Source organism: Enhydra lutris, unplaced genomic scaffold (assembly GCF_002288905.1).
Source record: "Enhydra lutris kenyoni isolate GAN:26980312 unplaced genomic scaffold, ASM228890v2 scaffoldscaffold39, whole genome shotgun sequence".
Taxonomy (NCBI): Eukaryota; Metazoa; Chordata; class Mammalia; order Carnivora; family Mustelidae; genus Enhydra; species Enhydra lutris.
The window spans coordinates 24,632,200-24,647,689 of NW_019154123.1; the positions used below are offsets into that span (position 1 = coordinate 24,632,200).

The 15,490-nt window shown below is 37.3% G+C and overlaps 1 protein-coding gene across 1 annotated transcript in view; it reads left to right on the forward strand.

Annotated features, from left to right (window-relative positions):
- The window catches only part of LOC111155066 (disrupted in renal carcinoma 2), a 69,439-nt gene that overhangs the window by 41,866 nt on the left and 12,083 nt on the right, over positions 1-15,490 (forward strand). Inside the window, exons 6-7 of the mRNA XM_022515097.1 lie at positions 2,346-2,413; positions 5,812-5,939. Of these exons, the coding sequence (XP_022370805.1) occupies positions 2,346-2,413; positions 5,812-5,939 (196 nt within the window). The remainder of the gene's footprint in view (positions 1-2,345; positions 2,414-5,811; positions 5,940-15,490) is intronic.

The following is a 15,490-nucleotide window of genomic DNA, read 5'->3' on the forward strand; positions in this document are numbered from 1 at the left end:
CTGGGAGAGGGACAGTTCTGCAGAACAGAGAATTCTCTGGCCCCAAATGCCAATGATGAAAAAAAAAATGTGGAGATAAATTAAGCTTCAAGCTGTTCTCTTTCTCCAGAGAGTACTTATCTTTGTTCTGGCACCAAACACTGTTAAGTAATTGTATTACTTAGAGTAGGCTAAGCTGCTATGAGAAGTAGAATCCCAGAATTCTGAGGCTTAAGGAATTTAGTTCTCATTTACATCATAATCTAGGATGGTTTGCATAACAATCTAGGACATTTGTCCACAGTCCAGATAGCTCTTTTCCTCCCACTGATTTAGATACCCAGGCTGCTTCCACTCTGCAACAATCCTGTCACCTAGGACCCTGTCATTGTATGCATGGTTTAGGCTGGTGACTACATCCCGATTCTAGTGGTGGGAAAGGGAAAGGAAGCCCGGAGGAGCTTACAGCCGTCGTCCAGTTTCTTGCCTGAAGGTGGCACACTTTCATTCTGCCCACTTCCATTGAGAACTTGTGCGAATAGTCACATGTGTTTGAATGGCCGCTAAGACATACAATCCACCTGAGTGCCTAGGTAGAAGGGAACATTTTGGTGAAGAGGTGTAATGAGAAATATGACTAGGAAAATAATAAATGGTAGAATTTAGTTTGGGCAGCTCTCAAGTGGCAGGTCAAGTTTGGACTTGGCCCTGTAACCACAGTGAAAGCCATTAACTATTTCTGAGCAGGAAAGTGGAATGATTGGGATAATTATTCTGGCAGTAGTGGGCAGAATAGATTGTGGAGACCATTTAAGAAGTTATTACAGGAATCCAGAAGTAAGAAATAAGGTAATAAGCAAGCATGGTGGCCATGGGAAGGGAAAGAGGAGACAAAATGCACTGATACTGTTAGGGACAAATGGAATTCCAATGGTAACCAGTAACATGTATTGAACATGTTAGCTTATTTAAGTCTCAAAAAAAAAAAAATCCTTGTTATCCTCATTAGAATAATGAGGAAACTGAGACTTAAGAGTATGAATTGGGGGGGCACCTGGGTGGCTCAGTGGATTAAAGCCTCTGCCTTCAGCTCGGGTCATGATCCCAGGGTCCTGGGATCGAGCCCCACATCGGGCTCTCTGCTCAGGAGGGAGCCTGCTTTCCCCCCCTCACTCTGCCTGCCTCTCTGCCTATTTGTGATCTCTCTCTGTCAAATAAATAAATAAAATCTTTAAAATAAAAAAAGAGTATGAATTGGGACAGAAGCCAAGTCATAGGAGGAGTTAAAAATACGTGAGTGGGGGCACCTGGGTGGCTCAGTGGGTTAAAGCCTCTGCCTTCGGCTCAGGTCATGGTCCTAGTGTCCTGGGATCGAGCCCCACATCGGGCTCTGTGCTCTGCAGGGAGCCTGCTTCCACCTCTCTCTCTATCTGTCTGCTTCTCTGCCTACTTGTGATCTCTGTCTGCCAAATAAATAAATAAATAAAATCTTTAAAAAAAAAATACGTGAGTGATGGGTGAATCTAGGCAGTATTTGTAGATTGCTCAAGAAAGTTTGGCCATGAGGGGAGGAAAGACTTAAAGACATTATTAGATAGATGGAGAATCATCATCAGGTGGTAATAACAGCCTTTACTGAGCACTTCCTATATGCTGACCACTGATTTAAGTCCTGTACACAAATTATCTCATTTAGTCCATTCTATGGGTAAGAAGACATAATTTGTCCAGGGTCATAAAGCTGCTAAATGGCAGGGTTGGAAATGTTTTCCCGCAAGTGCAATGAGCTATATATTTGAAACCATCTCAAATTGTCTTTCAGTAGTCTCCCTAGGTGCTTAACCCCCATTTCTCATGCCCTCACTTGCTTTCTCTTCTGTGAGTTCTCTCTTCTGTGACTCTTGATACATCTTTAATTGTTGCCAGATGTTTGAGCACCTAATTATTTCCCAGTAGTTCCCTGTATGTTGGTTATATTTAAACCTCTTGGGTCAGTGACCATCTTCTGTCCTTTTCCTGTGTTCTTAAGGGTTCTAGTACAATGTAGTACATACTTGAAAACATTTATTTGTGAAACTGATTATTTTGTTGATTTAAATATTCCGATAAAAGTTAATCAAGAATATACTTACTTAGATAAATTGGATTAGTCACACATGAATCCTTTTATTTTATTCATTTTCTTAAATAGTATTTTCTAGATTTGTTGCCATTTAGTTATTGATAAAATATTGAATTATGCATGTACATAGAAATGCATACATATATATTGAATTATGTATTGATTAGAGAAGATCTTTTTTTCATGCTTTCTTAATTGCAGCCTCATAGTCTTATATTAAATGTGTCTGCCACTTTCTCCACAGGTAGATGCTGGCTGGATTGGATTTTGGTCCATAGTTGGAGGCTGTGTTGTTGGAATAGCTATGGCAAGGTGAGAATATTCTACGTTAACCCTGTGAGTGGGCTGAACCAAAACCAAAAAACAGAAAAATGGCTGCTTTTGATAAATGTTAAGATTCAGGGAAAAATAAAACAGGCAAAGGTCAGAGAAGGGCACTTGTTCAGACTATAAGAAAATTCATATGCAGTAAGAATTTGCTGCTACAAGAAACCTTTCTCAGGAGTAATCTGTCCTAAAATGTTTTTGGAGGATGGAGATGTATTTCCAGTGTAAGCTGCCTCTCTCCCATATTATTGGAGAACAGGATCTACAAGTGGAACCCAGAGAAAGGCATTACAATAATAAAGACTTATTGAGAATAGAGAAGAATTGAAAAGAACCATTTGTAAGAGCATCTCTAGAACTTTCCATGAAAAGGGAGGATCTGATTAGCAGAAATTTATTTTCAGTCTTTTTTGGCAGGTACATCCCTGTTTATTCCCTTTTGATGAAAAATGTGCATAAAGACTTCCAGTTTCACCAGACTCCCTTTGATCTTAACCCATTATGACAACACATTTTTAGAATGAGTCAGAAGAGGGAAGAAGTCTCATTTCTTTCTAAAAAAAAAAAAAAAAAGAATGGAAATATCACTTATCCAGATGACTGCCTGTAAAACTATTCTTGGTGTTTCCAAGGAGATAATACTCATTCACTTCCCAAATCGTTTACCTTGTTTCATCAAAAACAAAATTAGGCAATCAACTTTACCAGAAAGAGAAGAATCTAATTACATATTTGGGGAGATCAAATAAGATATGTAAATCACCTCAATTTCTAAATACTTAAACATAATTGACACAGGATGATATTATAGCTAGACCTTACAGTTTACATAGTGTTTCTGGGATAATGAAAGAATAAATTGACACTGTAATTTCTAAATCACTCTAAGGTTTTTACAAGTTAGGGAAATATAAGAATAAAATCTAAAAGCCAAAGAAGAGGAATAGGCAGGGAGCAAGTGTAGGAAATCACTACATGGATACTGAAATACATTGACCCATCACATTGGACAGAATCTTATCTAATTTTTCTAATTAAATCTCTAAGCCAATTATAGTGAGTCATCATTAACCAAATCCTATTCTGAGCACCACATAGGTCAAAGAGGGAACTAAGATGTATTAAAAATGACATCTCACATGTACCTTTCTCCTTATATTTTTTCTGTAAACCCTTAATTTTATCTATATAGAAATAGAGCTAGAGGAGAAACTGAGAGTGAGGACATTTCTGTTTTTAATTTGTTGAAATGGAAGTTCTAAAAAAAAATACTACCCTTACTTTGGGATCTGAAATCAATTGTAGCTATCTGCTAGGCCTAGAATCAATTTTAAAGTTATGTTCATAACACCATTTGGGGGATCCCTAGAACAGAATCTCCTTATAGACATTAGTGCTTAGGTGATTTTTTTTTTTGTAATTATGGTATTAAAGGCCACTACCAAATGTCCTAATAGTTACACTATTCAAATGGTATTAACCCATTTGAAAGGACTAGGTCTACAAAAATAGGTAAGATCACAGTGGTTAGCTTATTCTTGTGTGATCTGGCCCTATCAGTGTCCTCACTGCTCAACTTTTTTCAGTTCTGATTGTACCAGAAAACTGTTTTATTCTCTCATACCTCACCATCTGCCTGTGAGACAAGTACATTCTTGCAGCATACCAAAACATAAATCAAAAAAGTGTTTGGTGGGCGTGAAATTATAACAGTTTTTGGATTTACTTGAGGGAAATTTCTACCAAGCTGTAGAACCTTTTTCAGAGTACATAAGAATTTTCTGCTAGTGAACTTTCATAGTCGAGAACAAACCTAAGTCATTGGGCAAAGATGCATCCATTTTTTCCACCAAAAGATGGCATCAGCTGTCATAGGAAGCTGTTTTAGCCTAGATAAGGCTTACAAACATGATTAACCTTATCACATCAAATAAGCATGAAACACAAAAGATAGTATTGAAAGTTCTAAGAGGGACACTAATGTAATTACAATAGAAATTAAGATCAATTTTAAAGCTTCAAAGTAGAAGAAACATGGTAGATGTTATATTTGGGATGGAATCGCTTTTTCTGCGATAGAAACAATTCTCAAGGACAGAGTAAGTTGTATGTAGGCACAGCCAGAGAATTGTGCCTGTACAGTCAACAACTACAGGTGAGGAAAAGTGGTCGGCAAATAGAAAAGTTGTGGGTCTTAACTAAATAATAAGCATCTCTACCATTTGCCTTTTTATTTCATGTTAATTCAGAGAAAAGCAGGAATTTTGAAAACTTAAAATGCTATGAAACGTAAGTTACAACCTTTATAGGATAGTATTCGTTATTCCAGAGCTACATTCTTGCTTTCAAGAGCTTACAGTCTAATCAGAAGACAAAAAATAAACACATGCAAAAACAAGAGAAATGCCAATAGAGATAAATGCCGTGAAGAAACAGGGTATGGAGATGGGATGAATGGTGAGGACTTCTTCCATGAGCATGGAGAGTCTTATTGAACTTACTGAGACCTGAACGACCTGTGTAGTAAGCCAGAGTGAGTCACGTCGGGAATGGGAGGAACCAGCATTCCAGGCAAACAGGACAAAGGCAAAAGCTACATCTTGCTGTGGGAAACAGCCCTCGCTTGTACGAGAAACAGAAACAGGGCTGCCCAACTGGAGAATAGTTAGGCAGAGGGAGAATGGAGGCAGAGACCAGATTATATAGGAGCCCAAGGGGCTCTAGGGGTAAGCATTTGTATTCTCTGAGTTTGAATTTGGGGAGAGCCATCTTTGCCAGTTTATGTCAACAAGTTAGCCTGTTTTCTAAAACTAGAATAGTAGGTGCTCATTATAGAATTTTGGGAAGTATAGAAAAATATTTGAGGAAAGTAAAAGTAGCATTTAAAATCACAGAATCCAGGGGTGCCTGGGTGGCTCAGTGGGTTAAGCCTCTGCCTTCAGCTCAGGTCATGATCTCAGAGTCCTAGGATGGAGCCCCACATCAGGCTCTCTGCTCAGCAGGGAGCCTGCTTCCTGCCCCTCTCTGCCTGCCTCTCTGCCTACTTGTGATCTCTCTCTTTGGCAAATAAATAAATAAATCTTAAAAATAATAATAATAAATAAAAAATAAAAACACAGAATCCATCCTGTCAGTTACAGATCTTGAGCAGAGATCACATTTTGTGTGTTTTGTAAGAGGAAAAAAAATACCTGCCACAAAGTAACATTTATCACATACATACAAAATAAAATGTACCAGTTAAAAAAAGTTTTGTTACTTGCTTTAAAAAGAACTCATGGAAATTTCTTCAAGAAAGCATTGTTTAATGAAAGTGTGTCATTAATTTAAATAGTATCTTAAAAATCTTGGTAGGCTTATAATAGAACATTGTTTCTTTTCAGGTTTGCAGATTTTATCAGGGGTATGCTGAAACTAATTCTTCTGCTCCTGTTTTCTGGGGCTACCCTCTCATCCACGTGGTTCACCCTGACCTGTTTGAACAGCATCACACACCTGCCTTTAACCACAGGTAAACAGAGACTATTTTGAACTTTGAATAGATATTTTCAGTTCATGAAAATATATATAACCCAAAAGTAGGAATTTTTCTTATTTTCTATTCTATAGAAATAGAATAATTATAGTTATAAAACTATAAAATTATAAAACTAATAAATGTACAAAAATATTTCCCAAGTCCAGGCATCAAACTATCTTCCCAACTAAAAAGAGTTCAAGGACCACCTAGGTGACTCAGTGGGTAAGCCTCTGCCTTCGGCTCAGATCATGGTCTCAGGGTCCTGGGATCGATCCCCACGTCAGGCTCTCTGCTCAGCAGGGAGCCTGCTTCCCCTTCTCCCTCTGCCTGCCTCTCTGCCTACTTGTGATCTCTCTCTGTCAAATAAATAAAATCTTAAAAATAAAAAGAGTTCAAGAAATAATGAAAAATACTTTCACTGGTATTTTACCTATGGAAAAGAAGTATAATCTTCAGTCTAAAGTTATATATAGCATGGAAAAGCCTATATTCTTTTAAAATTCATATCAGAGCATAACTCAGAGATTTTTATCTTCTTTATAGCCATTACATCATTGTTAAGAAATAAGGAAAATGAGTAAAGGCATAAAGCTTTGATGTTTGAAGTATATACCAGTAAAATTTCTTCCACCAACACCTATAGGTTATTCAGTCTTCTTATATCGTTAATATAAAACAAAACTTACTGGCAAGTACCTGTTAGAAGTATATTATAGGCAGCTTACTTAGCTCATCTGATTGACCTGAAATATTTATAGTTGCTATTGCGCTGTTATTAATAGTATCATTTTGGGGGTCTGCATTAGCTTTCTATGGCTGCTGCAACAAGTTACCCCAAACCTAGTGGCCTAAAATGACACAAATTTATTGTCTTACATTTGTCGGTTAGAAGTCCAACCTGGGTCTCACTAGGCAAGAGTCAACCTCCAGGGAAGAATCCACATCCTTGCCTTTTCTAACTTCCAGAGGCTGCCGACATTCCTGGGTTCGTGGCACCATTCCTCCATCTGTAAAGTCAGCCATGGGTCAAGTTCTTTTCATACAACACACCTGCACCTTTCCTCCAAGTCACATCTTCATCTGAGCTCTCATCTTCTGCCCTGCCTTCCACTTTTAAGGATCCATGTGATTACCTTGAGTGCACCCAGATAATCCAAGATAATCTCCACATTTTAAGGTCTAGTGACTAGCAACCTTAATTCCATCTGCGGCCTTACTCATACATAGACTAAAGGGTCCTTCCTCTCATGGAGTCCCCATAAAACATACATGCCACTGGGCAGTAGGTCCCTGTAGAGCTACTTTCAGACTCTCGTGTACTCTTATCCATGCAAGTGCTTGTTACAACAAATAATCCTACAATCCTCCGGTCTACCCTTGTAACAAATAAACCCATAATTAAACACATAATCCAATAGGTGGTATTACTTGCAGATGGATTAAAAAATCTGCATCTTTAGCAGAATTCCTTTTGTTAAAGGAAAGGAAAGGGAGAAGCAATAACAGAGCTCTCTTGGTCTATAAAATGATCTGTCATAGTATCCCAATTTGCATGTATGTGCTCTGTAATAAAATGACCAGCAATTTATATATCAGTTTATATATCAATTTATATATCAAATTTTTCAAAGATAGCCTTTATTTTAGATATCCATCTGCCCTGGAGTACCACAGCAAATTCACAAGGGCATCATGGCTTATTTTAAATTTCCGAAGGAAACACAGGGATATTCCCTATCTGTCAGACCCTTTGTGAACCTCTAGTTCGAGAGAGTGAGTGCCCAGTCTCATCATTAGATCCCTGCTGCATTCTTTTTGATAACATCATATCTTTGAAAAGTTTGGTTTCCTGCAGTGGCTGTGATAAAAAGTAAATACTGCACAAAAATCAGGAACAGGATATAAGGGTGGGTGTCAGTCTGATTCTCAGGTTTGATTCCAAGATTTGTGAAGTCATGCAGTGCCCATCAGATTGCCCATATCTCATTAGTAAGTGATTGTGGTTATTTGAGAATGCAATAAAAATATATTTCTTTCAATATATGGGTATTATTTTTTAAATGGCCACTAAATTGTTAGGACATACACGTTTATTAAATGGTTTGGCCCCAACTATGTAATTAACAGAATGGTTACTTATTTCTCTTGGCCTTGGGCATACTGAGGCACTAAGTGTGCTGTAAAGGCAGGTTTGGAAAATTTCTACCCTGTACCATCCTGCCAGGAATCCCTCTCTTTAATTTTTATTGTTTTGCCTATAAAGCCCAGTCGTCCAGAGTAATAGCTTTTGGATAATGTGTACTTTTTATATACTAACATTCCTACATTAAGGTTTTGGAACAATTTTGGCAAGTATTCTGAGCCAGAATTTTTTGTTTTATTTTATTTTATTCGGGTATGATTTCATAATTTAGCAGTTGCACAACATTCTGGTGGAATAGTTTTAGTTTGCAACCCTTTTGAGTACGTTATACTCAGATGTGTGTGTGTGTGTGTGTGTGTGTGTGTGTGTGTGTGTGTGTGCATGTATGTGTTACTGTATGTCAAGTACGTATCTGTTAGATTCTACAAGAACAAAGTTGGGAGTACATAATGAACATATATTTGCCCTTGAATTAAGTGTAGAATATTCATTGTAAGACATTACGTTCATGAAATTTTATGTGTTTTCTATTTGCTATGATAAAAGTAACAGTTTTATCTCTGGTTGGGGGCATCAGGAAAATTTATTTTTTACCTCCTTTTTTGTCTAGATCTGTAATAATGAGCGTGTTTTACTTTTACTTCTTTCTTTTATGTTTTACTTGTATAATCAGAAAAAAATGTGTTGAAAAGTATACATCTTTTTATTTTTACTTATTTTTTTAAATAATTTTTTTATTTTTTTATAAACATATAATGTATTATTAGCCCCAGGGGTACAGGTCTGTGAATCGCCAGGTTTACACACTTCACAGCACTCACCATAGCACATACCTCCCCAATGTCCATAATCCCACCACCCTTTCCCTACCCCCCTTACCCCGGCACCCCTCAGTTTGTTTTAGGAGATTAAGAGTCTCTTCCGGTTTGTCTCCCTACCAATCCCATCTTGTTCCATTTATTCTTTTCCTACCCCTCAAACCCCACACGTTGCATCTCCACTTCCTCATATCAGGGAGATCATATGGTAGTTGTCTTTCTCCGATTGACTTATTTCACTAAGCATAATACCCTCTAGTTCCATCCACGTTGTCGCAAATGGCAAGATTTCATTTCTTTTGATGGCTGCATAGTATTCCATTGTATATATATATACCACATCTTCAATCCATTCATCTGTTGATGGACATCTAGGTTCTCTCCATAGATTGGCTATTGTGGACATTGCTGCTATAAACGTGCGGGTGCACATGCCCCTTCGGATCACTGCGTTTGAGTATACATCTTTTTAAATCTTAAAGGAAAATTGATATAGGTGGACCCTGGTCAGGACTATGTTTTTCCAGTCTGTCCTTGAAAATAATTATGTTGGACAGAAAGGAAAGCAGGATTCTAAATTAAATTAAGGCCAGAACTGAAAGGTTGAATCTGATGTAGCCATCTTCACAACCACCGAATTTATAAATTCTACTGTTCTTTCCAATTGCAAGTCAGTTTTTGAATGTCACTTAGAAACTCCTGAAAGAAAGGAAAAAAAGAAACTCCTGGTAGATACTTTTTTAACTTATACTGCATTAAAAACTAGATTTTCACATTCCTTTCCTGAATGATCATGGTGGGTATTTTTTTTCTCTTTCCTGATACTTACCACCTAACCGTTACCCGAGTGTGTCTTATCTCCCCTGCCAATCTCAAAATCTGGAGCATGGACTTGTGCCTTATCAGTTCTGACCCCAACTCTCACCCCACTACTTAGCACAAGCCCTGAATGATGAATGAATGAAGTGTATATTATCTCCATTTTGAATCTCAGTAGATAGGACTTATTGCCAGTAATAGCAACCGTGGTCACTCTGTTACTCAGCACTAGCTGTAGGCAGGCAAAAGGGCACATTTTAATGGAACCAATGGAGAATTTGAATAAATCTGTCACAGATACTCTTACTGCCTTTATAAAAATCTGATCTAATTCCTTTTAAGTAAAAGAGGTTTCATGAAAGGGAAGTTACAACAAAATCTAATTATAGGCAAATCTAGACCTTTAGACTGATATTTAAAGCCAGTAATGGCAAATTCGTATTTCTTTTTTACCAGAGTCATTCTTTTTTTTTTTAAGGAGGAAAATATCTAGTCTTTTCCCCATTTCTAGTAACTTTAGTATTCCTGTTGTTACTTTTAAATAACGGAAGAATCTACATGAAGAATGTGAAAATATATGCATCAATTATAATTGTTGACATAATAAATTAAAAGCTAGTTAATTTTGTTAACCATGTGTTATAAGTGCTGGTACTATTAAAACTATCTGTTGCAATATTTTTTGTGATCTACTGATCTTGATATTATTGTTGCCATCTCTATGGAAAAAAAAAAACAGGATCATTCCATTCTATCTAGAGGTGCACTGTTTTGATACACGTACTTGCCTATATACATCCCCTTGGAGGCTATCAGTAGTATGCTTTTATTTCTTTGAGGAAACTCAGTATTTAAAATTGCATTATGTCTTTATTAATTCAAGTGTCTTCAATACGGCAGATAAATTAACTCATGACTAGATAATGTGAGTTTCAAAATCTTGAAGCTTATTCTGTATACAAATTATGAAAAGACATTTTTCACCTTATCTGGAAAGTAGGTATCTAGTCCTGTTAGCCACAACTCACACAGTCATTTTTCACTGAACAGATAAACGCTTTGAAAATGGCATTTTGAAAAATGTTAGCACTTTGGTGTTGAGTTTGCTGAAACAATATAATTTGCGTTTTAGCGGAAGTTGCCTTGGGAGGTTTTTCATCTAATTCAAGTTACTGGAAGACCACAGCGGCAAGGTCAGAAACAGATAGTGAGTGGGGAGTAAGCAGGGGCAGATAAGCTAGACATGAGCCCCATGAGAGTGATAGGTGACTACAAGCTGACTTCAAGAGGCATTTGAAGAAAGAAAACATATTCGGTTGTATTGAAAGGCATGTGACATGTATAATCTAGAGAGTGATCCTCTTAATAGGAATGAGAAAATTCAGAAGGAGGTGATGAGCATGATTAAAGATATGCACACTTTTTTTTTTTAAGTGGGCTCCACGCCCAGCATGGAGCCCAACATGGGGCCTGAACTCACAACCCTGAGATCAAGACCTGAGCTGAGATCAAGAGTCAGATGCTTAACTGACTGAGCCACCTAGGCACCCCAAAGATATGCACACTTTTAAGGAAATAAGGGATTTTAAGGAAAGAAAGCTAAGTGACTTCATTATTCTTTCCATCTTTATGAATGGACATGACTGTTACTTACATTTGTGACTGTTGGATCAAGAAGGAAAAAATAGAATGTGGATTAAAAGAAGGGAATGGATTTGTGAAAAATCTTAAATGTAAGAATCCTGAAATGTTGATAGGGCCTATTGGGCAAGAGCATATAAAGTTTATCCACGGAGATTTTCAAGAAGAGGAACAAGTCTCTAAGCAGACCCTGTTTCTGGAAGGTGGAGGGCTTGACCAGGTGATCAGTCAGTGTTCCATGATATAACCGTGTATCGCCTTATACAGAACCATAAGTAATTTTTTGGGAACTTAAAAGTCACTGATAAACCTATACCTGTGATATCTGATCCCATCTCAACTCTGGGCCCAACATTTCAAAGGATTATTAGTCATGCTTCATTTCTGTGAGATACAACCACTTGGCCTTCTAGCTGGAAGAGACTCTGAACATAACTGTCAGCCTTTATAGGACTAAACTGAGCCAACAAAGCAGCTAAACAAAGGATATCCGCAAAATAATAACCTACAGAAAGAAAATCAGCACCATTAATGATTATTGCAGCAAAATACACCCTATCCTCTTTTGGAGCTCATATTTCATGAGTACATGAAATATACAGTAGCATATTTTAATCAGCAGCAGATCATGAAGGCCACAGCAATCATTTTTAAGGAGAAAACGTGAGGCTGAGAGGAGAAGCACAGCACAAAAATATAGAATTGTATCCCATGTATTCGGCACACCCAGAACCGATGGAAAAAACTGTGCCATTAACAAACACTGTGAATGTTTACAGTTTCTCTTTTTACATGTGTCTTTATTTCCTGAAGGAGCATTTTCATTTTTAATATCAAGTTTAATTCAGATTGTAGAAATATTTTTAATAAAGGTCTAATCTAATAATTCCCAGTTATCTTTCCTCACTTTATCATAAAATAAAATTCAGCCAGCATGCATAATAATAAAATTTATCCAATAAAGTATATTAATATTATAAACCAACTTGATTCTAATCCTTAAAACTTTTCATGGTAAACATTTATTATACTATTTTATAATCCTTATTTCTTACTTGTCATACGTCTTAATAAAACTGTAAGTAAATTCTCTGTAAGTTTTACCTACCTAGAGGCACCTTTAAAATTTTTGTTTTTAATATCCTAGTTAAGGGCACCTGGGTGGCTCACTTGGTTAAATGTCTGCATTCGACTCAGATCATGGTCTCAGGGTTCTGAGATCGAGTCCCACATCTGGCTCTCTGCTCAGCAGGGAGCCTGCTTCCCCCTCTGCCTCTGCCTGCTGCTCTACCTACTTGTGCTCTCTCTCTCTCTGGCAAATAAATAAAAATAAAATCTTAAAATATCCTAGTTAAGTTCTCTACCTAAATGTATTTGTTATTGATCTTTGAATGAACCTTAGTTATCATCTGATACTTATCTCTTCAGTAAATGAATCTCTTCCATTACAATCCAGATGTATGTCCATCTGACGGCAACTGGAATATCGCCTCAGAGAGGAAGCTATTCCCCGTCCCATTGTTTGTCGGTTCTGGGTCCTGGGAAATGCTTCCTCCTATTGAGATAATGGATTTGGAGCAACATAGCTTACAGGGCAAGTCAGCTCCCTCCCTCTTCCACTGACATCCTCAAAATATTAGCCCTGTCATATCTGTCCTTTGCCTTAATCTCAGCATCCATCGGTTCTCACAAGCTGTCCTCATCAGACATGGATTCCCAGCACTGGCCAGCACAGTTAGCCTCTTCTATTTTTTTTTTTTTAAGATTTTATTTCTTTATTGGTCACGGGGGTAGAGAGAGAGAAAGCATGCACACAAGCACCGGGAATGGCAGGCAGGAGAGAGAGAGGGAGAAGCGGGCTCACCGCTGAGCAAGGAGCCAAATGTAGGACTTGATTCCAAGATCCCAGGATCATGACCTGAGCTGAAGGCAGATGCTTAACCAACTGAGCCACCCAGGTGCCCCAAGTCAGCCTCTTCTAAACCTACTATAGCTTGTTGGGGTTTTCCTGAAAATCTGTTTCTATTAGAATTTAGCAATAGGTTTTCCTGAAACCGTATTGCTATTAGAATTTAGCATACTTTTCCTGCTATCCTCAGTACCTGATACTGGAGGCTATTATTGCTCATGATTAGACATAGCTTTAAAAAAAAAAAAAAGAATGAAGTATAATTATCTTCTTAGCACTGTGCAGATAGATGGCTGCTAAGCCATAGATGTGGATCATGTTCTTTTAGATGAGCAAGAGCTTTTAGATATGCAAGAGCATATAAAGTTTATTCACGGAGATAAACTGATGAGGAGTGGTATGTCCTTTTTACAGTTCCAGCATAGCAGCTTACGTATAGTAGGTGCCTGATAAATGATTTTGAAGAAAGGCTTATGTTTTCCCTATTACATACCTAAACACTAATTTTTGAACCCACTTTACATTTATTGTGACTAAAGTTCATCATCTTGTTTGTAACTTTTTGGTGCTCTATTTTTTATTTTGTCATCTGTCTTAATGTGCAGTGACTTCCAGCTTTTGTGCTCAAGACAGATTTGGGAAGTGTGCCTTTTGTGTCAATACCAAGGAATAAAAGAAATATCAAGTCTTTTTTTTTTTTTTTTCAATCTGAGACAGTGGCTGAAAATCCACTAGATTCTGTAAGCTTTAAATATATTGCTTTTATTTTTATTTTAAAGATTTTATTTATTTATTTGACAGAGAGAGATCACAAGTAGGCAGAGAGGCAGGCAGAGAGAGAGAGAGAGAGGAGGAAGCAGGCTCCCTGCTGAGCAGAGAGCCTGATGCGGGGCTCGATCCCATGACCCTGAGATCATGACCTGAGCTGAAGGCAGAGGCTTAACCCACTGAGCCACCCAGGCGCCCCAAATATATTGTTTTTAGCAACGCTAATCTACATTGTTTCTAAATAAGTCATTTTGACTTTCAGAACTTTGGTTACTTCATCTATAAAATGCCTTACCTGCTTCAAAGAGTCAGTAGGATGATCAAATATGAAAATATATTTGAAAGCAGTTTTTTAAGTGTTTTAAAAATTATATAAATCCAAGGTTTGAATTTGTTTTGTTATTAATGATATATTGAGAATCTCATTAAATGTTGAATGAAATAGTTTTCCTTTTTTAAAGATCTTATTTATTTATTTATTTGAAAGAGAGCGCAAACATGAGCAGGGAGAGGGGCAGAGGGAGAAGCAGACTCCCTAGGGAGCAAGGAGACCATTGCAGGGCTTGATGCTAGGACCCAGAAAACATGGAAAGGTGACCTGAGTGAGCCAAAGGCAGATACTTCACCAACTGAGCCACCCATTCATTCACCCCCTGAATGAAATAGTTCTTAATTTGAAGTTTTGTCATTTGTTTTGTAACACCTAAGGTTCAAGTGTTTGGGTTAATAAAAATGTATTTTAAACATAGTTTATTTCCCTAAAGTTTACTAATTTAGTTTGTCATTGGGAGCAAGAATGGGGTAAGTAGTACTTTCAGGGTTATGACCCAATTCATGTTTTTGAAATAGATCCATTGTAACTAAATTTTGTACTACGCAAGACTTTATTTTTCACAGTTTGAATTGTCGGCCCATGAAATTTTATTAACTTCTCTGAAAAAAACCCTGCATCAGCATTGTGTTTGTTCTGCTAAATTACCTTGACTTTTTAATTGAAAGGCAGTTTATTATAATTTTAGTATCAGCACTATAGAAAAGTTAAAGAAATATTTAACAATCATGTAGTTTGAACCCTCTCTGATGAGCAGGAAATTATCTTGTCTGCCTGACTTTTAATATATGACATTCACCCACCGGATCTGCCAAACCAGTGTATAAAGATGCCCTGTCACCCTCTAAACTGAAAACTCAAATGGAAGTGAAATTCAAATCAGCCTCTGCTTTATGTATGCGTGTCCCAGAGCTCCGCAGAGCCTATGAAATCCGTCCTAACACAGCTGCTTTTCCCCATTCTGATTATGATGCTAATTTAACCCTTTCCTGTATAAATGATTTTGATTCTTTATGGAATAACAGGTGATTTCAGTACGTCCATCCATTGTAAAACACCGTCTTGGTCATCATTTCTATATAATACAAAAAGCAAACCCCGAGAGTGAGAGAA